Source organism: Gopherus evgoodei, unplaced genomic scaffold (assembly GCF_007399415.2).
Source record: "Gopherus evgoodei ecotype Sinaloan lineage unplaced genomic scaffold, rGopEvg1_v1.p scaffold_142_arrow_ctg1, whole genome shotgun sequence".
NCBI classification, from domain to species: domain Eukaryota; kingdom Metazoa; phylum Chordata; order Testudines; family Testudinidae; genus Gopherus; species Gopherus evgoodei.
This window is the reverse complement of record NW_022059805.1, coordinates 23660-48757: the sequence shown is the minus strand read 5'-3', so window position 1 is coordinate 48757 and position 25098 is coordinate 23660. Positions and strand designations below refer to the sequence as shown.

Here is a 25098-nt window from a genome sequence, read left to right as displayed (position 1 = left end):
TCCCGGCTCCCACCCATCGCTCCCGGGGTGGCAGTGGGGAGGGGGTGGGGGATTTCAGGACCTCTTCCAGACACTCTCGTCATGGAGTCCCCTGCACCCGATCCTGTTGTGGTGGGGGGGCCACCCCCCTCAAAGGACACGGCAGGCCATGCAAAGAACAAGCCATGGGGCAGGATGGCCACACCGGTTGGGGGGCTAGCGAGCATCCGGACTGGGGCCAGCGATTTCATCAAAGCGGGGAATTGCCCGGGGGCCAGAGACGTCAGGGGCATGGCACCTAAGGAGGGAGCCTGGCAGGATCTGGGGGCGCTGGTGGGTAGTGGCCTGAATGGGGGGCAGTGGAGAAAAGGGGGCTGTCATCTGGTGGAAGACACGGGATGTCCCTGCCCCACTCCATTCGGCGCTGGGGGAGAGGGAGGGCAGGTGAACCCCCCCAGGGCCGTTCGGCCAGGGCCTGACCCCAGGGCTCAGACCTGGGCAGGGGGATCGGGCCACGGGGGGAAGCTCTGGCCCTGGCCCCCAGGGGATCGGGGTGGTCCCAGCACTGGGAGATTCGAAGGGCAGCTGGCCGGGGATGGGGCCATCCGGGGCCACCTCGCCTGGGCCCATCCTGCCCCATGGCGCCCCCAAGAAACAACTTTCCTCCCTCCCGCCTTCTGGCCCCTGGTGGACCCCAGGGCTAGCACGGGGTGTTCCCCTCCTCTGGGACCCCTTGGGGATGTGCCCCCCAGCCCCCCTCCCTTTCCCCTGTGACACCTGCCCCACTCTCACCCCTTCTCTCACCTCCCCCTCCTCTAGCCCCACGCCTCCCCCTGTGGCCCAACCCTTCCCCCTGCCTTCCCCCTCCCCCACTCTTACCTCTCCTCCAGCCCCACCCCTCCCTCAGCACTGCCCCTCCCCCACTCTTACCTCTCCTCCAGCCCCACCCCTCCCCCTCTGGCCCAACCCTTCCCCCTGCCTTCCCCCTCCCCCACTATTACCCCTCCCCCAGCAGTGCCCCTCCCCCACTATTACCCCTCTTGCACCACCCCTCCCCCAGCACTGCCCCTCCCCCACTATTACCCTTCCTCTTGCACCACCCCTCCCCCAGCAGTGCCCCTCTCCCACTCTTACCTCTCCTCCAGCCCCACCCCTCCCCTTCTGGCCCAACCCTTCCCTCAGCCTTCCCCCTCCTCCACTCTTACCTCTCCTCCAGCCTCACCCTTCCCCCAGCGCTTTCCCTCCCCCACTCTTACCTCTCCTCCACCCCTCCCCCTCCCCCTCTGGCCCAAACCTTCCCCCCAGCCTTCCCCCTCCCCCACTATTATCTCTCCTCTTGCACCACTCCTGCCCCACTATTACCCCTCCCCCAGCCCTGCCCCTTCCATACTATTACCCCTCTTGCACCACCCCTCCCCCACTATTACCCCTCCTCTTGCACCACCCCTCCCCCAGCAGTGCCCTTCCCCCACTATTATCCCTCCCCATCTCCTCTCGTCCCACCCCTCCCCACACTATTACCCCTCCCCAACGTCCTCTCGTCCCATGCCTCCCTCCACTATTACCCCTCTTCTTCCCCATTCTCCCCCCTCCCCCACTATTACCCCTCCTCCAGCTCCACCCCTCCCCCACCTCCTCTCGCCCCACCCTTCCCCCACTTTTACCCCTCTTCTCGCCCCATCCCCGCCCCTCTCCCATTCTCTCTCCCCCCCCCCACTTCCATCCCTCAGTCCCGCCCCCTCACTCTCGGCTCTGATGCTCCGCGCAGGCTCCAGACACGTGTCCCCCCCCCCCCCGCCCCAGTTCTCCGGGAGGCCCCGGCGCCGCCGCGAACAGCTGGGCGAGGGGCGAGTGGGGCAGGGGGCAGAGGGGCGGGGTGGGGCGAGGGGGGAGCAGGCTAGAAAGGGGGGATGGGCTAGCAGGTGGCGAAGGGACACGAAGGGAGAGGGGAGGGGGCAGCAGGGAGGGGCCCGTCCCCAGCCTGGGGGTGGCGGTCTCAGGACGCTGCCAACCGCTTCCAGCGGACACCCCGGCTCGGATCCTGCGGGCAGAAAGGTGAGTGGGGGGCTGGGAGCCAGGACTCCTGGGTTCTCTCTCTGGCTGAAGGGGCGTGGTTAGAGCAGGGAGGGTGTTTGGGAGTCAGGACTCCTGGGTTCTCTGTATGGCTGGAGGAGGGGGGAGCGGGGTCTAGTGGTTAGAGCAGGGAGGGTGTTTGGGAGTCAGGACTCCTGGGTCCTCTGTATGGCTGGAGGAGGGAGGAGAGGGGTCTAGTGGTTAGAGCGCGGGGGTGGGGTGTTCAGGAGTCAGGACTCCTGGGTTCTCTCTCTGGCTGGAGGAGGGGGGAGCGGGGCCTAGTGGTTAGAGCGGTGGGAGGTTGTTTGGGAGCCAGGACTCCTGGGTTCTCTCCCCGGCTCGGGGAGCTGACAGGCGGTTTGTTTCCCCAGCCCATCGATATCCTTTGAATTGAGATTCCAGCCCCCGGGGGAGCCTGTCTCTCAGGGGCTGATGGGATGTGGGGAGAAGGGGGGGCATCGCTGGGTCCGGGATCCCCAGGGTGAAGGAGGATGCTCCCTGGGCCGTCTGTGATCGATGGGTGCTGAGTGCAGGGTGTGGGGGGGGCAAGATGGGTAGGGGGTGTAGCGGAGGAGGGGGCTGGGAGCCAGGACTCCTGGGTTCCTTGGGAGCAGTGAAGGGTCTAGTGGGTTGGAGCCTCCCCATTCTAACCCACTAGCCCCCCCGAGCCTGGAAGAGAACCCAGGAGTCCTGGCTCCCAGCCCCCCCGCTCTAACCACTAGACCCCACTCCCCTCTCAGAGCCAGGGATGGAACCCAGGCGTCCTGAGTACCAAGGTTCTGCTCTGGCAGCCCGGTATGTTATCTGAGCCCAGGTCCCTTCCTGTGAGTGCGGGGAAGGTCACAGCCCCCAGAGCGTCTCCTGGGAGCCAGGGAGTAAAGGTCCCTGGCTGGGGACGTGTTTCCCAGGCACAACTGGGCAGCTGGCCTCCGGACTCCTGGGTTGTATTCCACCTCTTCCCTCCTTCCCAGCCTCAGTTTCCCCAGAGGTACAGCAAGCCTGCTTTGATCTGCTTAAACTGGGAGGGCTGTGGGGCAGGGACTGCGTGCTGCTGTGGGGCTGGACAGCGCCCGGCCAGTGGGGCCCGTTCTGGGTCAGGGGCTGTGCAGAGTCTGGTGCGATTGGGGGCAGGGGGTTCTGATCTGGGTTGGGGTGGGGCTGTGAAGTGCCTGGGGGCAGGGTTGGGCTGGGAGCCAGGACTCCTGGGTTCCCTGCCCAGCCCTGTGAGGAGAGTGGGATCTATTGGTTAGAGCTGGGGGGCTGTGGGCAGGACTCCCAGGTTCCATCCCTGGCTCTGGGAGGGGAATGGGGTCTAGTGGTTAGAGCAGGGGGTAGGGGAGAGACAGGATCTCTTCCTTCCTCCCACTCCCTGGGAGTCTGAGATGTCTCCCCCCCCCACACCGTGCTGGGGTGCTGGATTGTGACCTCAGCAGCGCATCAGGGGTGAGGTAATTGTGGAGCTGGGGCTGGACCGGCTGGTGTGGCAGGTCTGGGCCCGTTGGCAGTGCCCAGGTATGGCAGGTGTCCGTGATACCCCCCAGGGAGGGGGCCTCTCTCTGCCCCCACAACCGGCCGGAGTCAGGCCAGGAGCTCCCTCTGTGGTGCTGGGGCCAAAGGGCTAATGGGGGATACTCGGGGGGGTGGGGGCAGAGGGAGTTCGGTCCTGGGGCTGGCGCCAAGTCCCCGGGTGAGAGGGAGGTTGGTCCGGGGGGGCTGGGGGCAGAGAAGAGGCTGAAGAAAGGGGCAGAAAACCTGCCACAGAGTGAGAGGTGCCGGGAGCCCCAGCTCCGCTGATCCCCACAGGGCAGGTGTGCGGGGGGCTAAGCCTGGCGGCAGGTCCCTACGCACAGTTCTGTGCCCGTGGGCTCGGCAGCCAGGTTGGGCTGGAGCCAGCCTGTAAATAAGGGGCTGGCTTTGAGCAGGGAGGGGAATGACCCCAGGGACGAGTCCCCAGCGTAGGTGGGACGGGGGGAGTGGTGGAGGTGCAGGGGCTGAGAATTCAGGGACCTCTCTGGAGTGGGGCACAGGGGCTGGGTGTCCAGGGATCCCTCTGGAGTGAAGCACTGGGGGTTGGGTGTCCGGGGACCCCTCTGGGGTGAGTTGTGGGGGCTGGGTGTCTGGGGACCCCTCTGGGGTGGGGCTCGGGGGCTGGATATATGGGGACCTCTCTGGGATGGGTTGTGGGGGCTGTCTGGGGACCCCTCTGGGGTGGGGCGCAGGGCTGGGTATGCAGAGACCCCTCGAGTGGGGCACGGGGGCTGGGTGTCCAGGGACCCCTCTGGGGTGGGGTGCGGGGGCTGGGTGTCCGGGGACCCCTCTGGGGTGAGTTGTGGGGGCTGGGTGTCTGGGGACCCCTCTGGGGTGGGGCTCGGGGGCTGGATATATGGGGACCTCTCTGGGATGGGTTGTGGGGGCTGGGTGTCTGGGGACCCCTCTGGGGTGGGGCGCAGGGCTGGGTATGCAGAGACCCCTCTGGAGTGGGGCGCGGGGGCTGGGTGTCCAGGGACCCCTCTGGGGTGGGGTGCGGGGGCTGGGTGTCCGGGGACCCCTCTGGGGTGGGGTGCGGGAGCTGGGTGTCCAGGGACCCCTCTGGGGTGGGGCACGGGGGCTGGGTGTCCGGGGACCCCTCTGGGGTGGGGCGCGGGGGCTGGATATATGGGGACCCCTTTGGGGTGGGGCACAGGGGCTGGGTGTCTGAGGCTCTCCCCAGAGCCTTAGGGGGGTTAGTCTCCTGACTCCCAGCCCCCCCTTAGCACTGGGGTAGGACCCAGGCATCCTGGCATGTCCGTGCCCCGCCCGATGGCCCCTCTCTCTCTGCCCCAGCGCCCGCTAGCGCCCCCCAGCCATGGCGGAGGCTCACCAGGCCGTGGCGTTCCAGTTCACGGTCTCGCCCGAGGGGGTCGACCTGCGGCTCAGCCATGCGGCCCTGAAGCAAGTCTACCTGGCCGGCCTGCGCTCCTGGAAGAAGAAAATCACCCGGCTCCGGGTATGGGGGAGACCCCACTGGGCTGGGGAGGAGCTGTGGGGTCTGACTGTGGGGCGGAAATCGGGGGTGGGGGGAGCTGAGAGCTCAGACTGAGGAGCGGGGATCTGGGGGGTCAGAGTGAGGAGCGGGGATCTGGGGGGAGTTGGGGGGTCAGAGTGAGGAGTCGGGATCTGGGGGGGAGTTGGGGGGGTCAGAGTGAGGAGCGGGGATCTGGGGGAGTTGGGGGGGTCAGACTGAGGAGCGGGGATCTGGGGGGAGTTGGGGGGGTCAGACTGAGGAGCGGGGATCTGGGGGGAGTGGGGGGGTCAGACTGAGGAGCGGGGATCTGGGGGAGTTGGGGGGGTCAGACTGAGGAGCGGGGATCTGGGGGGAGTGGGGGGGTCAGAGTGAGGAGCGGGGATCTGGGGGGAGTCGGGGGGTCAGAGTGAGGAGCGGGGATCTGGGGGAGTTGGGGGGGGTCAGACTGAGGAGCGGGGATCTGGGGGGAGTTGGGGGGGGTCAGAGTGAGGAGCGGGGATCTGGGGGGAGTTGGGGGGTCAGAGTGAGGAGCGGGGATCTGGGGGGAGTGGGGGGGTCAGAGCGAGGAGTGGGGATATGGAGAGGAGTTGGGGGGGTCAGACTGAGGAGCGGGGATCTGGGGGGAGTTGGGGGGTCAGAGTGAGGAGTCGGGATCTGGAGAGGAGTTGGGGGGTCAGAGTGAGGAGCGGGGATCTGGGGGAGTTGGGGGGGTCAGAGTGAGGAGTGGGGATCTGGGGGGAGTTGGGGGGGTCAGAGTGAGGAGCGGGGATCAGGTGGGAGTTGGGGGGTCAGAGTGAGGAGTCGGGATCTGGGGGGAGTTGGGGGGTCAGAGTGAGGAGCTGTGGGGTCAGAGCTGGGATCAGGGAGCTGGGGGGGAGGATCTGGGCTCCGGCCTGGCCCTGTGCTGCTTCCCCACCCCCCGCTGACCCCCATCTCCCCCCACAGAACAGCCTGGTGACGGGCATGTTCCCCGCCAGCCCGGCCAGCTGGCTGGTCATGGCCGCAGCCATCCTGGCCAGCCAGGCCTCCCGCCTCGACCCCTCCATGGGGCTCATCGGCAAGATCACGGAGCACCTGCCCGCCAGGTGGGGGGGGCATGGGGGCAGGGGCAGGGATACGTGTGGGGCTGGGGGAGGAAGGAAGGGGTGGGGGCTCAGGGGCACTGGAGAGGGCACGGGGGGGGCAGGGCCAGGGAGGTGTGTGGGGCTGGGGGAGGGAGGCAGGGCTGGGGGGCTCTGACGGGGGGTGGAAGGCCTTTGGGGGGAGGGCCAGTGGGTGTGTGGGGCTGAGGGAAGGGGGCTGGGCGGGGGTGTTTGAGGGGGAGGGAGGCTGGGCTGGGGGGCACAGAGGAGGGCAGGGCTGGGGGGCTCGGGGGGCAGGGCCAGGGGGCGTATGGGGCTGAGGAAGGGGGCTGGGCGGGGGTGTTTGGGGGGAGGGAGGTGGTGCTGGGGGGCTCGGGGGGCCCCCCGCTGACCCCACCCCGCCCCCCGCAGCGCGTACCTGTCGGAGCCGGCCCGGGCGGGGCTGGGGGCTCTGGCCTTCGCCACCCTGCTGTGGCTGGGGCTGGTGGTGACCATGCGGGGCGCCCTGCGGGCCCTGCTCTGCTACCACGGCTGGATGGGCGAGGAGCACGGCCGCCCCTCCCACGCCACCAAGTGCTGGCTGGTACGTGCCGGGGGCCCGGGGGGGCTGGGACGTGCCGGGTGGCTGGGACGTGCCGGGGGCCCGGGGGGCTGGGACGTGCCGGGTGGCTGGGACGTGCCGGGGGCCCGGGGGGGCTGGGACGTGCCGGGTGGCTGGGACGTGCCAAGGGTCCAGGGGGACTAGGACGTGCCGGGGGCCCGGGGGGACAGGTCCCTTCTGGGGGACCCCATGGGCAGGGGCTGGGACGTGCCGGGGGCCCTGGGGGGCTGGGACATGCCGGGGGCCCCGGGGGGACAGGTCCCTTCTGGGTGACCCCATGGGCAGGGGCTGGGATGTGCCGGGGGCCCCGGGGCCATGTGGTGGGCGGGTACATCCTAGGGCTGCAGGTGGGGGAGGGCTGGTCCCTTCTGGGGGGCCCCATGCAGGGCTGGGGGGGCTGCGATGGGCCACAGGGGGTGCCCCCATGCTGCTGCGGCTCAGACCTGGCATGTACCATGGTGGAGCAGGCAGGAGCTAGGATGGGGGGACTGAAACTATCTGGGGGGGGCAGGGACCGAGCTGGGCGGTGCCGTGGGGCTGGGGAGGGGGGAAGGCTTGGAACCGAGTGCCCCCAGCCTGGGTGTGTCCTTGGCAGGCTTGCGGGGGGCGGGGGGGCTCTCTCCCCAGTTGGCCGGTTGGGGGTCACTGCTCTGCCCCCCCAGGCGCTGGTGAAGATCTTTGCTGGCCGCAGGCCCATGCTGTACAGCTACCAGGCATCCCTGCCACGGCTCCCCGTGCCCCCCATCAGGGACACGGTGCAGCGGGTGAGCGACCGGGGGGGGGAGAATCTAGGGAAGTGGGGTCTGGGTCCTCGGAGGGGGGCTGGTGGCTGGGGGGAATCCTGGGGGGAGTCTGGGCCACCATAGGGGCTGGGGGGGGAAGTTGGGGGGTCCTGGGAAGGGGGGTTCTGGGGGACTGGTGCTGGTGGAGGGGGAGTCCTGGGGGGGGTCTGGGCCCCCCTGGGGGCTGGAGGGGGGGAAGTTGGGGGCTCCTGGGAAGGGGGGTTCTGGGGGACTGGTGCTGGTGGAGGGGGAGTCCTGGGGGGGTCTGGGCCCCCCTGGGGGCTGGAGGGGGGGAAGTTGGGGGGTCCTGGGAAGGGGGGTTCTGGGGGACTGGCGCTGGTGGAGGAGGAGTCCTGGGGGGCACGTGGGGAGACGCTGGGTGGGGCTGGGCGCAGTTGAGCTGACATTCCCTGGTTTGGGGGGGTCTCCCCCCGACTTTGGCCCCCCCAGTACCTGGAGTCAATGCGCCCCCTGCTGTCGGACTCGCACTTCCAGCACACGGCCGCCCTGGGCCGGGACTTCGAGCACTCGCTGGGCCCCCGTCTGCAGTGGTACCTGACCCTCAAGTCCTGGTGGGCCACCAACTACGTGAGTGAGCCGGGCTGGGGGGGCACCATGCTGTGGGGGGGCTCAGTGGGGGGCACCATGCTGCTGTGGGGGCTCAGAAGGGGGCGCTGTGCTGCAAGGGAGTGGGAGGCTCAGTGGGGGGCACTGCTGCGAGGGGGTGGGGGGTTCAGTGGGGGGAGCACCATGCTGCTCTGGGGGGGCTCAGAAGGCAGGGGTTGTGCTGTGAGGCAGTGGGGGGCTCAGTGGGGGGGTCTCTGACTCCCTTTACCCTTGTCCCCCACCCAGGTGAGCGATTGGTGGGAAGAATACGTTTACCTGCGGGGCCGGGGCCCCCTGATGGTAAACAGCAACTACTATGCCATGGTAAGTCCTTTCGGGGAGGGTATATGGGGGCCCCCTCTCTGTACCCTGCTCTGGCCCCGTGGGGGGGCGTACGGGGCCCCCCTCCCTGTACCCTGCTCTGGCCCCATGGGGTGCATACGGGGGCCCCCCTCTCTGTACCCTGCTCTGGCCCCGTGGGGGGGCATACAGGGGCCTCTCTCCCTGTACCCTGCTCTGGCCCTATGGGGGGGCATATGGGGGCCCCCCTCCCTGTACCCTGCTGTGGCCCCGTGGGGGGGCATATGGGGGCCCTGCTCCCTGTACCCTGCTCTGGCCCCGTGGGGGGGCGCATGGGGGCCCCCCTCCCTGTACCCTGCTCTGGCTCCATGCGGGGGCATATGGGGGCCCCCTCCCTGTACTCTGCTCTGGCCCCGTGGGGGGGCATATGGGGGCCCTGCTCCCTGTACCCTGCTCTGGCCCCATGGGGGGCGTACGGGGGCCCCCCTCCCTGTACCCTGCTCTAGCCCCATGGGGGGGCATACGGGGGTCCCCCATGTATAGCCTGGTCCCTAACCCCCTTCTCCCCCCCTCAGGATTTCCTGTACGTCACCCCGACCCCCCTGCAGGCCGCCCGGGCGGGGAACGTGGTCCACGCCCTGCTGCTCTATCGGCGTCTGCTGAACCGCGAGCAGATCAAACCGGTGAGGGGGGGCGGGGGCCGTCCGACAGGGGGCGCCTGGCCAATGGGGGCAGTCGGGGGCAGAGAGGGGAGGGGCCTCGGCAAGGAGCCTCGGCAGGGGGCTGTGCCATGAGGGCGGTGGGTCTCCCCTGGCATGGGGCAGGGGGCTGCATTATGGGGGGGGGCTCTCAGGGGTGATTGACTCCCTCCCTGCGCCCCCAGCTGATGATCCAGGGCACCCTGCCCATGTGCTCTGCGCAGTACGAACGCATGTTCAACACCACCCGTGTCCCTGGAGTGGAGGCAGGTAGGACCCCCCCCGGCCCCCCTCCCCGGTGAGGAGGGGGTCACCTCCCACTGAAGCCCTGGGATGAAAGCTTTGCACCAGATTAAATACCTTGCAGATAGCAAGTACACCCCCTCTTACCGCTGAGGTGCCTTGGACTGGGATGAGCCCCAGAGTGGGGTGGGTGGCCTAGTGGGGGGGTCTCAGAGAGGGGTGATCCCCCCAGGGAGAAGCTGTGGGGGTCTCAGAGTGGGATGACCCCCAGTGAGAGGGGTGGGGAGCCCAGTGCAGGGGGGCTCAGAGAGGGGTGGCCCCCCAGGGAGAGGCCGAGTGAACCCAGTGGGGGGGTGTCAGAGTGGGGTGACCCCCGCAGGGAAGGGCAGGGGACCCAGTGGGGGCTCAGAGTGGGGTGACCCCCAGAGAGATGAGGGGACACAGTGTTGGGGGGGTCTCAGAGTGAGATGACCCCCAAAGAAGTTTGAGGGGCCCAGTGGGGGGTCTCAGAGTAGGGTGGCCCCTAGAGAAGGGTGAGGGGCCCGGGGGGGGGCTCAGAGAGGGGTGGACCCCCAGGGAGAGGCAGAGGGAACTCAGGGTCTCAGAGAGGGGTGGGGGATCTCTGGGGGGCTGGATGTTAACTGGGGTGGGCTGCTGCAGGAGGGGAGGGATTGGTGCCAGGTGTTTTGCCTGGGGTGGGGACGGCCAAGGGGCGGCCCCCCCGCCTGGCCCCCACATCCCGCTCCCCCCCAGATTCACTGCAGCACCGGCAGGACAGCCGGCACATCGCTGTTTTCCATGCCGGCCGCTTCTTTCGCGTGGGGCTGTACCATGGGGGGCAGCTGCTGGGCCCCCGCGAGCTGCAGGCCCAATTCCAGCGGATCCTGGATGACCCCGTGCCCCCCGCGCCCGGCGAGGAGACCCTGGCCGCCCTGACTGCCGGGCCCCGGTGAGAGCGGGGGGGGGCAATGGGCAGGGTGGGACCTAGGGGGGTGGGAACAGGGGGGGCAATGGGCAGGGTGGGACCTAGGGGGATGGGAACGGGGGGGCAATGGGCAGGGTGGGACCTAGGGGGATGGGAATGGGAGGGGCAATGGGCAGGGTGGGACCTAGGGGGATGGAAACGGGGGGGCAATGGGCAGGGTGGGACCCAGGGGGATGGGAACGGGGGGGGGCAATGGGCAGGGTGGGAATTAGAGGGATGGGAACGGGGGGGCAATGGGCAGGGTGGGACCTAGGGGGATGGGAACTGGGGAGGCAATGGGCAGGGTGGGACTTAGGGGGATGGGAACGGGGGGGCAATGGGCAGGGTGGGACCTAGGGGGATGGGAACCGGGGAGGCAATGGGCAGGGTGGGACTTAGGGGGATGGGAATGGGGGAGCGGGGGGGACCAGGGAGAGGGACGGGAGACAAGTGGGGGGTGCATTAGGCAGGTGCTGGCGGAAGGGTGAATGGGAGCTGACGGGGGCAAAGGGGGATGTGGGCACCCAGTGGGGCAGGGGAGGGGGAGGGGCAGCACTGGCTGGGCTGACCCCCCCCGCACAGGGAGCCATGGGCCCGGGCCCGCCAGACGTACTTCGGGTCGGGCCGGAACCAGGAGTCGCTCCGGGCGGTGGAACGAGCTGCCTTTTTCCTCACGCTGGACACCACGGAGCAGGGGCTGCTGGGCCCCGAGCCGGGCCGGGCGCTGGATCGCTACGCCAAGGCCCTGCTGCACGGGCAGTGCCACGACAGGTGGGGGACCGCGCACCCCCGAGCCCCCCATACCCCTCAACTCCCCCCCCAACCTGCTACGCCAAGGCCCTGCTGCACGGGCAGTGCCACGACAGGTGGGGGACCGCGCACCCCCGAGCCCCCCATACCCCTCAACTCCCCCCCCAACCTGCTACGCCCAGGCCCTGCTGCACGGGCAGTGCCACGACAGGTGGGGGACCGTGCACCCCCGAGCCCCCCATACCCCTCAACTCCCCCCCCAACCCGCTACGCCCAGGCCCTGCTGCGCGGGCAGTGCCACGACAGGTGGGGGTCCCCCCCGAACCCCCTTCCCCCCCGACCTGCTACGCCAAGGCCCTGCTGCACGGGCAGTGCCACGACAGGTGGGGGACCCCACCCCCCGAGCCCCTCTCCCCCCGACCCGCTACGCCCAGGCCCTGCTGCACGGGCAGTGCCATGACAGGTGGGGGACCCTGCCCCCCCTCCCCCCGACCCGCTACGCCCAGGCCCTGCTGCACGGGCAGTGCCACGACAGGTGGGGGACCCCACCCCCGACCCGCTACGCCAAGGCCCTGCTGCACGGGCAGTGCCACAACAGGTGGGGGACCCCACCCCCCGAACTCCCCCACTCCCTCCCGACCTGCTACGCCAAGGCCCTGCTGCACGGGCAGTGCCATGACAGGTGGGGGACCCCACCCCCCCCGAACCCCCGTCCCCCCAACCCGCTACGCCAAGGCCCTGCTGCATGGGCAGTGCCACGACAGGTTGGGGACCCCCCCCAAACCCCCACTCCCGACCCGCTATGCCAAGGCCCTGCTGCATGGGCAATGCCACGACAGGTGGGGGACCCCGACCCCCGCTCTCCCCCCTGACCCATTACGCCAAGGCCCTGCTGCATGAGCAGTGCCACAACAGGTGGGGGACCCCAGCCCCCCCGAACCCCTCTCTGACCTCCCAAGTCTCCCCCCCCCCTTGATCCGCTACACCAAGACCCTGCTGCACAGGCAGTGCCATAACAGGTGGGGAACCCCGGCCCACCCCAAGCCCCTCCCTGACCTTCCAACTCTCCCCCCCGACCTGCTCCACCTGAAGACTCCCCCCCAATCCCGCCAGCCTCCTCCCTGGCAGCTCCCGTGAGATCCCCCCCACGAATAACCCCCGTTTCCCTCCCCAGGTCCCCTATGACAGGTGGGTGGGGGTGGCAGCCCCCAGCCCTTCTGCCCCCCCCACTCCCACCAATTACCCCCAGGCCCCAGTACCTCCCAGCTCCGCCCACCTTCCCTGCCCCCACTCTCCAGGACCGCCAGCAGGGAGGTGCCCCCCCCCAAGGACTCCCGCAATCCCTCAGTCACTCCAGGGCCCCTCCTTGGTCTCCATGGCGGGGGGACCCTGCAGCGCCCCCCTCCCCTTCCTTCCCTGGACCCCGGCTGGCCTGCCTGCCCCCAGCCATGCACCCCCATTCCCCAGGTCTGGGCCTCACCCTGTGGCTGCCCCCTTGCAGGTGGTTTGACAAATCCTTCACCCTGATCGTCTTCCGCAACGGCAAGATTGGCCTGAACGCGGAGCACTCCTGGGCCGATGCCCCCATCATGGGCCACCTCTGGGAGGTACGCCCGGATGCCTGGGTTCCCTCCCCACTCTGGGGGGTGGGGTGGGGGAGCTGGGAGGCTGGATGCCTGGGTTCCCTCCCCACTTTGGGGGGTGGGGTGGGGGAGCTGGGAGGCTGGATGTCTGGGTTCCCTCCCCACTCTGAGGGGTGAGGTGGGGGAGCTGGGAGGCTAGATGCCTGGGTTCCCTCCCCACTCTGGGGGTGGGGGAGGTGGGAGGCCGGATGTCTGGGTTCCCTCCCTGCTCCGGGGGGCGTGGTGGGGGAGCTGGGAGCCTGGATGCCTGGGTTCCCTCCCCATTTCAGGGGTTAGGGCGGAGGAGGTGGGAGCCCGGACACCTGGGTTCTCAGCTGCCTGTGTCTCCCCCATCGCCCGCAGTACACGCTGGCCACAGATGTCTTCCAGCTGGGCTACGGCGTGGACGGTCACTGCAAGGGGGAGCTGGACCCCAGCATCCCCCCACCCCAAAAACTGCAGTGGGAGATCCCCGAGGAGGTGAGCCGGGGCGGGGCCTGGGCACAGGAGGGGCTGAGGGTGGGGGGTATAGGGGCAGAGGGAAGGGGGCTGGTCTCAAAGGAGGATGGAGCCAAAATAATGTGGGGGTGGGGCCTGGGATAGGGGTGGAGCCAAAGGAAAGCAGGGGCGGGGCCTGGGGTGGCGCCAAAGGAATGGGGGCGGGGCCTGGGCAAGGCAGCGGGGGGCATTTGGGGGCAGATCTCTGGTCTGACACCTGCCCCCTCCGCCCCCCTAGTGCCGGCAGGTGATCCAGGGCTCCCTGCGGGCCGCCCAGGCCCTGGCCGACGACGTCGATTTCCACACGTTCGCCTTCAAGGACTTCGGCAAGGGGCTGATCAAGAAATGTCGCACCAGCCCCGACAGCTTCATCCAGCTGGCCCTGCAGCTGGCGCACTTCCGGGTACGGCCCTGCCCCACGGCCTGCCCCAGCCCCACAGCCAGCCCCTGCTCCACAGCCTGCCCCGGCCCCGACAGCTTCATCCAGCTGGCCCTGCAGCTGGCGCACTTCCGGGTACGGCCCTGCCCCACGGCCTGCCCCAGCCCCACAGCCTGCCCCACGGCCAGCCCCTGCTCCACAGCCTGCCCCGGCCCCGACAGCTTCATCCAGCTGGCCCTGCAGCTGGCGCACTTCCGGGTACGGCCCTGCCCCACGGCCTGCCCCAGCCCCACAGCCTGCCCCACGGCCAGCCCCTGCTCCACAGCCTGCCCCGGCCCCGACAGCTTCATCAAGCTGGCCCTGCAGCTGGCACACTTCCGGGTACGGCCCTGCCCCACGGCCTGCTCCAGCCCCACAGCCTGCCCCACGGCCAGCCCCTGCTCCACAGCCTGCCCCGGCCTCGACAGCTTCATCCAGCTGGCCCTGCAGCTGGCGCACTTCCGGGTACGGCCCTGCCCCACGGCCTGCCCCAGCCCCACAGCCAGCCCCTGCTCCACAGCCTGCCCCAGCCTGCCCCACGGCCAGCCCCTGCTCCACAGCCTGCCCCAGCCCTGATGGCTTTATCCAACTGGCCCTGCAGCTGGCGCACTTCTGGGTACAGCCCTGCCCCACGGCCTGCCCCAGCCCCACAGCCTGCCCCACGGCCAGCCCCTGCTCCACAGCCTGCCCCAGCCCTGATGGTTTTATCCAACTGGCCCTGCAGCTGGCGCACTTCTGGGTACAGCCCTGCCCCATGACCAGCCTCAGCCCCATGGCTTGTCCCGTGCCCCCACCCTATGGCCTGCCCCAGCCCCAACGGCTTCATCCAGCTGGCCCTGCAGCTGGTGCAGTTCCAGATACGGCCCTGCCCACGGCCTGAGCATGCCCCCCGCCCGAGGGGCCATGTCCCAGTGCCGGGCAAGGGGTCCCCATCTAAGCCCCCCCTCTCCCCCGCAGGACAAAGGGAAGTTCTGCCTGACCTATGAGGCCGCCATGACGCGGCTGTTCCGCGAGGGACGCACGGAGACCGTCCGCTCCTGCTCCATCGAGTCCTGCAACTTCGTCCGCGCCATGACGGACTCTGCCCAGAGCGTGAGTGGGGGGAGCAGGGGCCTCCCACCTCGGGGGACCCAGCCGCAAAAGCGGGACGGAGGCTGTGGGGGAGGGGTGAAGGGGGCAGGGGAGTCTGGGGGGAGCCGCCCCTGTCTGGATGAGTCGAGGCCCCCCCACCGCTTCCGGGACCAACTTCCAGGGGGTTCCCGCCGGTGGGAGAGGCAGGTGGTGGAGCCGGGGGGCACTATCCAGCACCCCTGAACGCAGTGCGGAGAGAACTGCCGGCGCCGCCTTCCCCGGCGCTCCCAGAGCCTCTGCCCGGCCAGTGCTCTGCCCCCAAAGCCCTCGGCTTGTCCCCAGCGTCGTGCCAGCTGCCTTTGGTCCTTCCCCTCTCGCTCCCGCGTCCGTCCGTCCCCCCAGGCTGCCCAGCGCCTGGCCCTGTTCCGAGTGGCGGCCGCCAAGCACCAGACCCTGTACCGCCGGGCCATGATGGGCGCGGGCATCGACCGCCACCTCTTCTGCCTCTACGTGGTCTCCAAGTACCTGGGTGTGGACTCCCCCTTCCTCAGGGAGGTACGTGGGTGTGGGGGGGTGCTCTGGGGCTTGAAGAGGGGGAGGGGCAATCTCCAGGAGGGGGTGGGGCTTGGGGCACAGGGGTGGGGCTTGAAGGGGGAGTGGCAATCTCGAAGAGGGGGCGGGGTTTGGGTCACAGGGGTGGGGTAATTTCTAGGAGGGGCAGGGTTTAGGGGTACAGGGGCAGGCAGTCTCTGGGCAGAAGTTGGGAGACCAAGGCGGTGGGGTGATCGCAGGGAGGGGGTGTGGCTTGGGGACCCAGGAGGTGGGACTTGGGGTACCAGAGGGGCAGGCCTTGAAGAGGAGAGGCAATCACAGGGAGGCGTGCGGTGGGCACAGACTGGGAGGATCCAGAGGGCAGGGCTGGGTGTGTGGGGTGGGGGTCCAGGGGTGGAGCTTGAAGCAGGAAGGGGTGGGCCTTGCAGAAGGGGGTGGGTCTTTTGGGGGCAGGGCGATCAGGACTGTGCCCCCCCCAACCCTGCCCCCGCTCCCCCCGGCCTTGCCTTGCAGGTGCTGTCAGAGCCATGGGGCCTGTCAACCAGCCAGACCCCCATCCAGCAGCTTGAGCTCTTCGACCTCAAGAACCACCCCGACTACATCTCCTGCGGGGGTGGCTTCGGGCCAGTGAGTGCCAGATGCCTGGGTTCTCTCCCAGCTCGGGGAGGGGAGTGGGGTCTAGTGGTGGGAGCAGAGGTTTGGGAGGCAGGACTCCTCAGTTCTCTCCCAGGCTCTGGGAGCGGGGGCCGGGGGGGGGAGCGGGGTCTAGTGGTTAGAGCAGGGAAGGGCTAGGAGCCAGGACTCCTGGGTTCTCTCCCAGGCTCTGGGAGGGGGGAGCGGGGTCTAGTGGTTACAGCAGGGAGGGGTGGGCGCCAGAACTCCTGGGTTCTCTGCCCCCCAGGTGGACAATAACGGCTACGGGGTGTCATACATCATCATTGGCGAAGACCTCATCACGTTTCACGTCTCCTGCAAGTTCTCTAGCACCGAGACGGTGAGTGTAGGCCAGGGATGGCGGGGGGGGGGAGGGAGCAGCCTGTTTGCCGCCCCCCCATCTATCCCTCTCTAACCCCCCCATGGCAATAACCTCTTCCCCGCCCCCCCAGCTAACCCATCCCGTCTTCCCCCAGGACGCTCACCGCTTCGGGGCCAACATCCGGACGGCTCTGCTCGACCTCCGGGCTCTCTTCAACCTGCCCCTCAAGTAGCCTGAAGACGCGCTGCGGGCGGGGGGGGGGGGCAGCTGGATTTTCCCCCCGCCCCAATAAAGCTTATGGGGCACAGAGACCCTGCTAGAGCATGGGCTGTGTTTGTGTTCAGAGCCCCCCACTGGTGCATCTGCTGGTGGGGGGGGGCAGCATAGGAGTGGGGGCCTGGGGTGACTCCCAGGGGGCAGGATTTGGCCCAGGGGAGGGGCATTTCCCCATCATGGCACTGGCTGGTACAGCGGTGGGGGGGCGCTGCTTGGGCTGGGTACAAAGCCCCCACCTTCTGCTGGCCCCCCCCTTCCACCGAACGTGACACTTTAGCTACCCCATGGGCCCCCAGGAAATGGGGGGGGAGACTTTGCCATTCTTATCCCCCCCACACACAGAAAAAATGGGTTTTCAGCCGGGCCTGCAGCCATTGACGGGGTGTCTGGGGTAGGGCCCCCCCCAGTTGTTTGCTTTTGTGTTATTTGTAAAGGGGGATTGTGACTGGGGGGGGCAGGGCCCACCCAGCGGCGGGGGCGGAGGGCTGAGCCTGGCGTCACTGGCTGCAACTGCGGCCAGGTAATAAAGGTCCAACAGCAACGAATGTGAGTCCTCTGTCACGGTGTGGGGGGGTCATTAGATGCCTCCCCCTCTAAAGATATCTGCCCTAGAGCGCATGGCATACCCCACGGCAGAGCCCTGGGCTGCTGCCCCCTCTCCCCGGAGAGAGACACACACGCAGGGGCGGAGACGCAGGCCCAGGGCCAGGGCGGGCGCTTTATTGGTGGGTGCGGTGGGAGTCAGTGCGGCTGGGGCGGCGCCGGCGGCTGGGGCCCCCCATCCTGGGACAGCTGGGCCTGCAGGGAGCTGAGCCGGGCGTGGAGGGGGTCCAGGCCGGGGGGCTTCTCCCTGCAGAGGGGCAGAAGGAGACAACTGCGTCCTGGGACTCCCCGAAAGCCTTTGCCAAGGGGCCCCGCAGGCTGCGCCCGGGGAGGAGGGAAGCTCCTGCTCAGATCTGGTAAACTGAGTCAAAGTGCAGGACTCAAGGGTGGGTTAGCAGACGAGTCATGCAGGGAACAAACCAGCAGAGGAAACTCAGGGTGGAAAACAGAATCCCGACCAGCCTTACAAAACTCTGGGGGCTGCAGGAGCTGCTCCCGCTCAAGGCAACGGGGGGCCAAAAAACCCACCCGAGCGCAGGACCTGGGGTGGAGAATCTGACTCGGGTGGTGTTATTTACCCCTTCACCGGACACAAGAAACCGGGGGTCCCCCAAGGCCAGTGCCAGGCAGCGGGTTTAAAACAAACCGGGGGATGGATTTATTTGCCCAACGTGCCATTAACCTGGGGAACTCCCTGCCAGGGGTTGTTGAGACCAAAACGCTAACTGGGTTCAGGAAAGAATGAGATCGTGGGGGTCGGTCTGTCAAAGCCTATTAGCCAGGAGGGGCAGGGAGGCCGCCCCATGCTCTGGGGTCCCCAAACCTCGGGAGCTGGGAGCCAGCGACAGGATTAATTGCATCTGGGCCTGGCTGCTTTCGGCAGGCAGGTCACTGGGCTAGACGGACCACTGGTCTGACCCGGCAGGGGCGGGATGGGGAAGATCAGAGGTGGCGCTTGGATGTCGGGCTTTCCTCTTCCCTGCCCCCCAGCTGACTCACAGCCCCTTGCTGTCCCAGTCCTGGGGTCACCCCACACATACAGGGGCAAGGGTGGCAGAGTGACCCCGGTTCCTCCGGGTCCCAGAGGAGATCCGGTGGCCCCTAGATTCCAGTGTCAGGTAGTTCCACTGGCCCATCTGCCCTAGTGTAGGGGGCGGGGGTGTGTTACTCACTGGGGGCTGAGCCGCACCCGTTCCACATAGGTCTTAGCTCTCAGGGCTTCGTCCTGGGCCAGGCGCAGGTTGGAGCTCAGGGTCTCCGCTCGTGCGTGGGTCTCCAACGCGGCCTGCTCCAGCTCCTGCCCCGGGGGTGCGGGGGGAAGAGACTTCATTACATTGGGGAGAATGGAGGGCATGGGGGAGCAGTGTGGAGGCATTGGGAGGCCCCCCAGTGTGGGACAGGGTAGCATTGGGGGTGGCCCCTGGCTGTGGGGCATGGGAGCTGTGCAGTAGCATGGGGGGGGGGCCCTGGCTGTGGGGCAGGAGAGCTGTGCGGTAGCATGGGGGGGGCCCAGCTGGAGGTCCCAGCCTGTGAAGGGTCTTGCTGCAGCACCCCCCCTCCTGTTGTGAGGGGGCTTGGGGCCCTGAGAGATGCCCTGGGGCCCCACATCCTCCCCCTGCCCCTTACCCGGATCTTTTTCTGCAGGCGCTGGCAGGCGGGGCAGGGGGTCGGGGGGAGCCCGCAGTGCCTCAGCTCCTCCAGCAGGGGCGTCACCGCGCGCTCCACCATCTGCCCCAGGCTCTGGGTGCTGACGCAGCCCTGGCTGGGGGGGGGCGTGGGGGGAGGACAGGTCACAGAAAGTGCAGGGTGTTGCTCCTCCCAGTCCATCCCCCCAGCCCTGCCAGTGCCCCTCACTCCCGACCCGCAACCCCTGCCAGCCCAGCCCTAGGCTCCCCGCCCCCGCCACGGCGCCCTGCTGGTGCCCCTCACTCCCGACCCGCAGCCCCTGCCAGCCCAGCCCTAGGCTCCCCGCCCCCGCCACGGCGCCCTGCTGGGGCCCCTCACTCCCGACCCGCAGCTGCATCATTCCCCCAGCTGCTGGTACCTGGCACAGCTGGTGGGGGGCCGGTCGTGCAGCTCCAGGGCCCTGAGGCTCCCCAGCTGATGGGCCACGTCCTCCAGCAGCGGCTTGACCTGCCGCAGCCCCTCGAGCTCGGTGTGGAGCTGGCTCAGGGCCTGGGCCGTGCGGTTCGCCCTGCCAGGGAGCGGGACTGCCTGAGTCTGCTGCCAGCCTGAGCCCACTGCAGCCAGCCGGGGTGGGGGGAAGGGGAGCTAGGGCCTGCGGGGAGGGATGGGACAGGGGGAGGTGCCCTGGCGTGTGGGAGGGGAATGCCCTGGGGTGTGGGAGGTGGGGGGAGGTGCCCTGGGGTGTGGGAGGGGGGAAGGGGGATGCCTTGGGGGGGGAAGGAGATGGGGAGGCAGTGCCCTGGGGGGGACCTACGTACGTGCTGAAGGCTTCGTCCAGCCGGTCCTGCAGCTCCTGGTGCTCCCGTTCCCATTGGGCCCCCAGCCTCTCGATCATCCGCAGCACAGCCCCCTGCCTGGGGAGAGGGATATGGGGGGCTGGGCTGGCAGGGGCCCCCCACAGCCACCCACCAGCCCCCTGCCTGGGGAGAGGTGTCGAGGGGCTGGCGCCTCCCCCAGTCACCTGCAGCCCCCTGCCTGGGGAGATGGATTGGGGGCCTGGGCTGACAGGGCCCCCCAACAGCCACCCGCCAGACCCCTGCCTGGGGAGAGGGGTCGGCCCACAGCCCCATGCCTGGGCTGGGAGTATAAGGATGCCCCCAACCCATGACCTAGTCCCCTCCCCCAACTCCCCACCACCCCCAACCACCCCACATGACCCTGGCCAGACTCCCCAGCCCTTCCCCCACAACCTGGGACCCCTCCTATCCCCCTCCCCTCACCTGGATTCCTCCAGCGCAGAGCCTGGCTCCCTGCCCTGCACGCCCTGTGGGGTGCCGACGAGGTCTGTGGGGCTGCCCCCCGCCGTGTCCTGGTTGGGCTTGGCGATCTCTGTGGCCGCACGCTGCTCCGGCTCCTGCCCGCTGAGCTCCCCGCCCTGCGCCTGGTGCTGTAGCATCCGCAGCTTCTCCTGGGGGCAGGGCTGTGAGCTTCCCTACAGCAGTGCCCCAGCGGGGACCCTGGTGCTGCGAGCTTCCCCACAGCAGTGCCCCAGCCAGGGACCCTGGTGCTGCGAGCTTCCCCACAGCAGTGCCCCAGCCGGGGACCCTGGTGCTGCGAGCTTCCACACAGCAGTGCCCCAGCCGGGGACCCTGGTGCTGCGAGTTTCCTGCTGCAGAGCCCCAGGCGGGGACCCTGGTGCTGCAAGCTTCCCCCCAGCAGTGCCCCCACTGGGGACCCTGGTGCTGCAAGCTTCCTGCAGCAGTGCCCCAGCCTGCCAGGCTTCCCCCCAGCAGTGCCCACTCCCCCATGCTCTCACCTCCAGCAGGACGGAGCTTTTCTTGAGCGCGTTGGTCTTGATCTCGGCATCTTCCACCGACTGGCTGACCTTATGGCAACTCTCCTGTGTTGTGGGGGAGAAGGGGGTTAGCAACCTGGGGAGCTGGATACCCCCCCTCCAGCGTGGGGCCCCCCTCACCTGGAGCTGGGTGCAGTATTTCTCCAGGTCCTCGGCCTCCCTTCGCCGGCGCTCCAGGTTGTCACACAGCATCGAGCACTCGCTCTGCAGGGGGCAGAGTAGGGGGTGAGTGGGGGGAGGGTCCATTACCCCCCTCGGAGGGACCCTCTGACTCGGGGAGGGGGCAGACAGACCTGGAGGCTCTGAACCCGCCGGTTGACCCGGGACGCCCGCTCCTTGAGGCTGGTGACAGAGTCCTTGGCGCGCACCAGACCGCTGTTCACCATGTCCTGCAGGGGGAGATGGTGAGAGGGGGGTCGGGAGGGACCCCCCGGCACAGAATTCCCCGCTCCCCGGGACCCAAGGAGCAAATTCTACCATCCCCCGTATAGGGTAAGGTCGGGGGGAATGTGTGTCCTGCCAGAGTTGGTCCCTATGGGGGTGGGGGGTTCCCAGAGAGAGGGGGCTCCCTGTAGAAGTCAGTGTTAATCCCTGGGGGGAGGGACCCCATGGGGGCTGGAAGGGCATGACCAGAGGGGTTTCCTGATGGGAGAGGTCTTGGGGGGCTCTTTTCACATGGGTGGGTCGGTGTCCCCAGGCAAGGTCACAGAGGGCAGGGTGAGAGGGTCTCACCAGCTGGGTGGGGGGGGGTCAGTGTCCCCAGGTGGGGTCCCTGGGGCAGTGGGGGCCTCACCAGTGGGGTCGGGGGGTCAGTGTCCCCATGTGGGATCCCTGGGGCAGTGGGGGCCTCACCAGTGGGGTCAGGGGGTCAGTGTCGCCAGGCAGAGTCCTTGGGGCAGCGAGTGTCTGACCAGTGGGGTCAGGGAGTCGGTGTCCCCAGGGCGGTGGGGGTCTCACCAGTGGGGTGGGGGGGTCTGTGTCATCCTCAGACCAAGCAGGGTCCCCAGAGGGCAGGGGGGGGCTGAGGGGGGCAGCCCCCCGCCCGGCCCCGTCGTCCGTGGACTCAGAGTCGTCACCCGTCAGGTTCAGCAGCGAGACGTTGGTGCAGGCGGAGGAGCGCTTCAGGTTCAGGTGGCCGGATGGGGCCTCGTTGGCCTGGGGGGGCTCCACCCTGTGGGGTGGAGGGCAGGGGTCAGCATAAGGGCCTCCCAGCCACCTTCTCCTCTCCCCCCCAGCCCAGCCTGTGCCACCCCCACCCCGGCCCTGCCAGCCCCAGCACCCCCCAGGCCTGACCCATGGAAGGACACGGCTTTCTTCTTCTTGGGGAAGGCCTTGGGGCCGGCTTTGCCCAGCAAGTCCCGGGTGCTCTGGGCTCGGGTCTCCACCCCAGAGGGGGGGTCTCCGGCTTCGTTGATTTCCTTCGACTGCCAGATGGTTTTCACCACCACGTTGGCCATGGTTCGAACCGGCCGGGCCCCTGGGGGCTCCTCCGGCGAGGGCTGGGGCCTCGTGCAAAGGGCAGGTGGCTGGTGCCAGAGGAGTTCACTAGAACAAGGGGCTGGAGCTTGGTGTGGGGCGATGGGGGGGCTGGTGTCAGCCCCTCATGGGAAGGGCTCTTGCCACGACTCTGCCCGGCTGCTCCCTGTGACCTCACAAGTGCCACATGACATCGCCCCCCCCAACAGAGTTCTGTGAGGTCACTGGGGCTCTTTAAGGGGAAGGGGCTGGTGGGTGTGTCATAGCACCCATATTGCTGCGAGGTAAAAGCTGCTTCCGAAGCAGAGGGACGGTTGCTGTCAAAGGACCCGATCCCACAGTTGGTAGGCGTGGGGCCAAGGTCAGAGGGGAAACAGAACCCAGGAGCCCTGGCTCCCAGCAGCCCCCTGCTCTAACCACCAGACCCCACTCCCCTCCCAGAGCCAGGGAGAGAACCCAGGAGTCTGCTGTGTCTGCACCCAGAGGCTGGGCTTGTGGTTAGGGCTCCTGGCTGGGCCTGGGCTGATCTGAGATCAAGTCCCGCTAGCTCGGCCTCAGTTTCCCTCTTTGCGGAATGCAGCATCACGCTGCTGGGGGAGGCCAGGGAGGGCACCAGTTTTGGAATAGCATTTGGAAGGCCCGGAGCCAGACACCGCCCTCCCCCCAGGGTGTCACTCTTTCTCCAGGGTCAGCCCCACGGCTTCACCCACCCCTTGGGCTGGACCACTGGGCCTGCAGCCCCCCTGTGAGCTCCCCCCAGCGAGTCACACTGAGCCAGACCCCGAGGAAGCCTGGCACCATCACGGGGAGCAACACGCCCCTCCACAAGCTGGCATCCGGGTGGGTATCAGGAAAGCCTTGGTCAGCCCAGAGCCCCACGCCCTGGCCCAGCTCAGGTGCTAGCCCTCACTGCCCCTTGGCCTGGGTGCCCCAGCTCGGCAAACCAGGGGTGCAGGGTATAACAGTCCCGGCGACTGGGGTTTTCTCACTGACACAGGGCCCAAGCCCCAGCCAGGAGCCGTTCACCGCCCAGCCCCTGGGCTCTGCGCAGAGCCGCCTACCTCCAGGTAACCCGGCAGCACATGGGGGGAAACTGAGGCACGCATAGGCTTCCTGGAAGAGATTACATCCATGCCCACTTGAGTGAATGGCTGCTGCGGGTGGGGCAGGGAGGGCGGTGAAGGGAGGGGGAAGGGCTGGCGGGAGCCCGGGGGCAGCGATTTGGCAACCAGAGGGCGGCACCTTCCAGCCCAGCGGCCGCAGCAGAGCCACGCGGACGAGAAAAGGGGAAGCAAAACTAGGAGACCAGAACGATGGAGGGGGATGGGCCCCACTAGCCCTGAACAGTTGGGGCCAGAACCCAGGGGACCGGGCTGCCAGCCACACCCTAACCACTAGCCCCCCCCTTCCCCTGCCAGAGAACCCAGGAGTCCGGGCTCCCAGCCCAACCCCGCCCCCACTTCCCCTGCCACAGAACCCAGGAGTCCAGGCTCCCAGCCCAACCCCGCCCCTGCCAGAGAACCCAGGAGTCCAGGCTCCCAGCCCAACCCAGCCCCCACTTCCCCTGCCAGAGAACCCAGGAGTCTGGGCTCCCCACCCCCACACTAGCCCCCTTCCAGAGAACCCAGGAGTCCGGGCTCCCAGCCCAACCCTGCCCCCACTTCCCCTGCCAGAGAACCCAGGAGTCTGGGCTCCCCACCCCCACACTAGCCCCCTTCCAGAGAACCCAGGAGTCCGGGCTCCCCACCCCCACACTAGCCCCCTGCCAGAGAACCCAGGAGTCCGGGCTCCCAGCCCAACCCCGCCCCCACTTCCCCTGCCAGAGAACCCAGGAGTCCGGGCTCCCAGCCCCACCCCGCCCTGTCAGAGAACCCAGGAGTCCGGGCTCCCAGCCCAACCCCGCCCCTGCCAGAGAACCCAGGAGTCTGGGCTCCCAACCCCCACACTAGCCCCCTTCCAGAGAACCCAGGAGTCCGGGCTCCCCACCCCCACACTAGCCCCCTGCCAGAGAACCCAGGAGTCCGGGCTCCCAGCCCAACCCCGCCCCCACTTCCCCTGCCAGAGAACCCAGGAGTCTGGGCTCCCCACCCCCACACTAGCCCCCTTCCAGAGAACCCAGGAGTCCGGGCTCCCAGCCCAACCCCGCCCCTGCCAGAGAACCCAGGAGTCCGGGCTCCCCACCCCCACACTAGCCCCCTGCCAGAGAACCCAGGAGTCCGGGCTCCCAGCCCAACCCCGCCCCCACTTCCCCTGCCAGAGAACCCAGGAGTCCGGGCTCCCAGCCCCACCCCGCCCCTGTCAGAGAACCCAGGAGTCCGGGCTCCCCACCCCCACACTAGCCCCTGCCAGAGAACCCAGGAGTCCGGGCTCCCAGCCCCACCCCGCCCCTTCCAGAGAACCCAGGAGTCCGGGCTCCCCACCCCCACACTAGCCCCCTGCCAGAGAACCCAGGAGTCCGGGCTCCTAGCCCCACCCCCACACTAGCCCCCTTCCAGAGAACCCAGGAGTCCGGGCGCCCGCCCCGCCCGGCTCACTAGTCCCTCCCCCCCGGAACTGCAGGCCCCATCCCACCAATCCCCTTCCGCCGTGGGGTCGTGGCCCCGCCCCCTCTCAGGCTATCAGCTTGCGGGACCGCAGGCTCAGCCAATGCGAGAAGGGAAGGGGCGGGCTTGTACCTTGACCGACAGAGGAAGCTGTTCAATGAGTGCTGCAGGTGGGCGGGACATAGCGGGGAGCGACAGGGGCGGCGCTACAGAGCAGGCTGGAGGGACGGCCTCTGGAGCGTTTAGCAAGGACAACGGGCACTTGGAGGAGGGCGCTGAGGAGCAGGCCAATGGGAGCGGTGTATGGGCGGGACCGGCCGTGACCGATAGCGAGTCTGTCCAATGGGTGCTGACAGCTGGGAGAGCCCGGCTCTGAGTGGTTGCCGGCAGTCCAATGGGCGCGGCGCGTTGGCGGGACTCGTCCTGAGGGATAGTAGGTCAGTCCAATGGGCGCGTGCGTGGGCGGGACTCGTCCTTAGGGATAGCGGGTCTGTCCAATG

At 68.6% G+C, this 25098-nt stretch overlaps 2 protein-coding genes across 6 annotated transcripts; one reads left to right on the top strand and one right to left on the bottom strand.

Moving 5' to 3' along the window:
* Positions 1-1915: 1915 nt before the first annotated feature.
* Positions 1916-16530, top strand: LOC115639876 (carnitine O-palmitoyltransferase 1, liver isoform-like). 4 transcript variants are annotated; one of them, XM_030542814.1, is made up of 19 exons: positions 1947-2034; positions 4876-5038; positions 6002-6141; positions 6550-6721; positions 7402-7503; positions 7972-8109; positions 8374-8451; positions 9003-9110; positions 9311-9395; positions 10122-10317; positions 10915-11103; positions 12584-12689; positions 13068-13184; positions 13441-13605; positions 14578-14712; positions 15094-15246; positions 15757-15870; positions 16145-16237; positions 16374-16530. In XM_030542814.1, the coding sequence occupies exons 2-19, from the start codon at positions 4898-4900 to the stop codon at positions 16449-16451; spliced, it is 2310 nt and encodes a 769-aa protein (XP_030398674.1). In that variant the 5' UTR covers positions 1947-2034; positions 4876-4897; the 3' UTR covers positions 16452-16530. The 4 variants fall into 4 exon arrangements, with proteins under 4 accessions (XP_030398677.1, XP_030398674.1, XP_030398676.1 ...); XM_030542815.1 differs by lacking the exon at positions 1947-2034 and adding an exon at positions 2957-3040; XM_030542817.1 differs by lacking the exon at positions 6550-6721 and having other exon boundaries at positions 1916-2034.
* Positions 16531-16630: 100 nt separating this feature from the next.
* TSKS (testis specific serine kinase substrate) lies at positions 16631-23492 on the bottom strand. 2 transcript variants are annotated; one of them, XM_030542818.1, is made up of 11 exons: positions 23117-23492; positions 21537-21750; positions 20873-20968; positions 20700-20783; positions 20541-20624; positions 20005-20192; positions 19543-19638; positions 19143-19292; positions 18725-18860; positions 18271-18395; positions 16631-17345 (listed from the first exon to the last, which is right to left on the bottom strand). In XM_030542818.1, the coding sequence occupies exons 1-11, from the start codon at positions 23137-23139 to the stop codon at positions 17237-17239; spliced, it is 1305 nt and encodes a 434-aa protein (XP_030398678.1). In that variant the 5' UTR covers positions 23140-23492; the 3' UTR covers positions 16631-17236. The 2 variants fall into 2 exon arrangements, with proteins under 2 accessions (XP_030398678.1, XP_030398679.1); XM_030542819.1 differs by lacking the exon at positions 19143-19292.
* Positions 23493-25098: the final 1606 nt, after the last annotated feature.

What these genes read in the sequence shown, in the direction of transcription:
- TSKS (XM_030542818.1), bottom strand. Translation starts at nt 23,139, where the DNA reads ATGTGCTGCCGGGTTACCTGGAG. An exon ending in AATACTGCACCCAGCTCCAG is followed by an intron (nt 20,625 to 20,699) that starts GTGAGGGGGGCC and finishes CCCACAACACAG; the next exon opens with GAGAGTTGCCATAAGGTCAG. An exon ending in TCTGCGCTGGAGGAATCCAG is followed by an intron (nt 19,639 to 20,004) that starts GTGAGGGGAGGG and finishes CCCTCTCCCCAG; the next exon opens with GCAGGGGGCTGTGCTGCGGA.
- LOC115639876 (XM_030542814.1), top strand. Translation starts at nt 4,898, where the DNA reads ATGGCGGAGGCTCACCAGGCCGTGGCGTTCCAGTTCACGGTCTCGCCC. An exon ending in TGTCCCTGGAGTGGAGGCAG is followed by an intron (nt 9,396 to 10,121) that starts GTAGGACCCCCC and finishes GCTCCCCCCCAG; the next exon opens with ATTCACTGCAGCACCGGCAG. An exon ending in AGTGGGAGATCCCCGAGGAG is followed by an intron (nt 13,185 to 13,440) that starts GTGAGCCGGGGC and finishes CCGCCCCCCTAG; the next exon opens with TGCCGGCAGGTGATCCAGGG.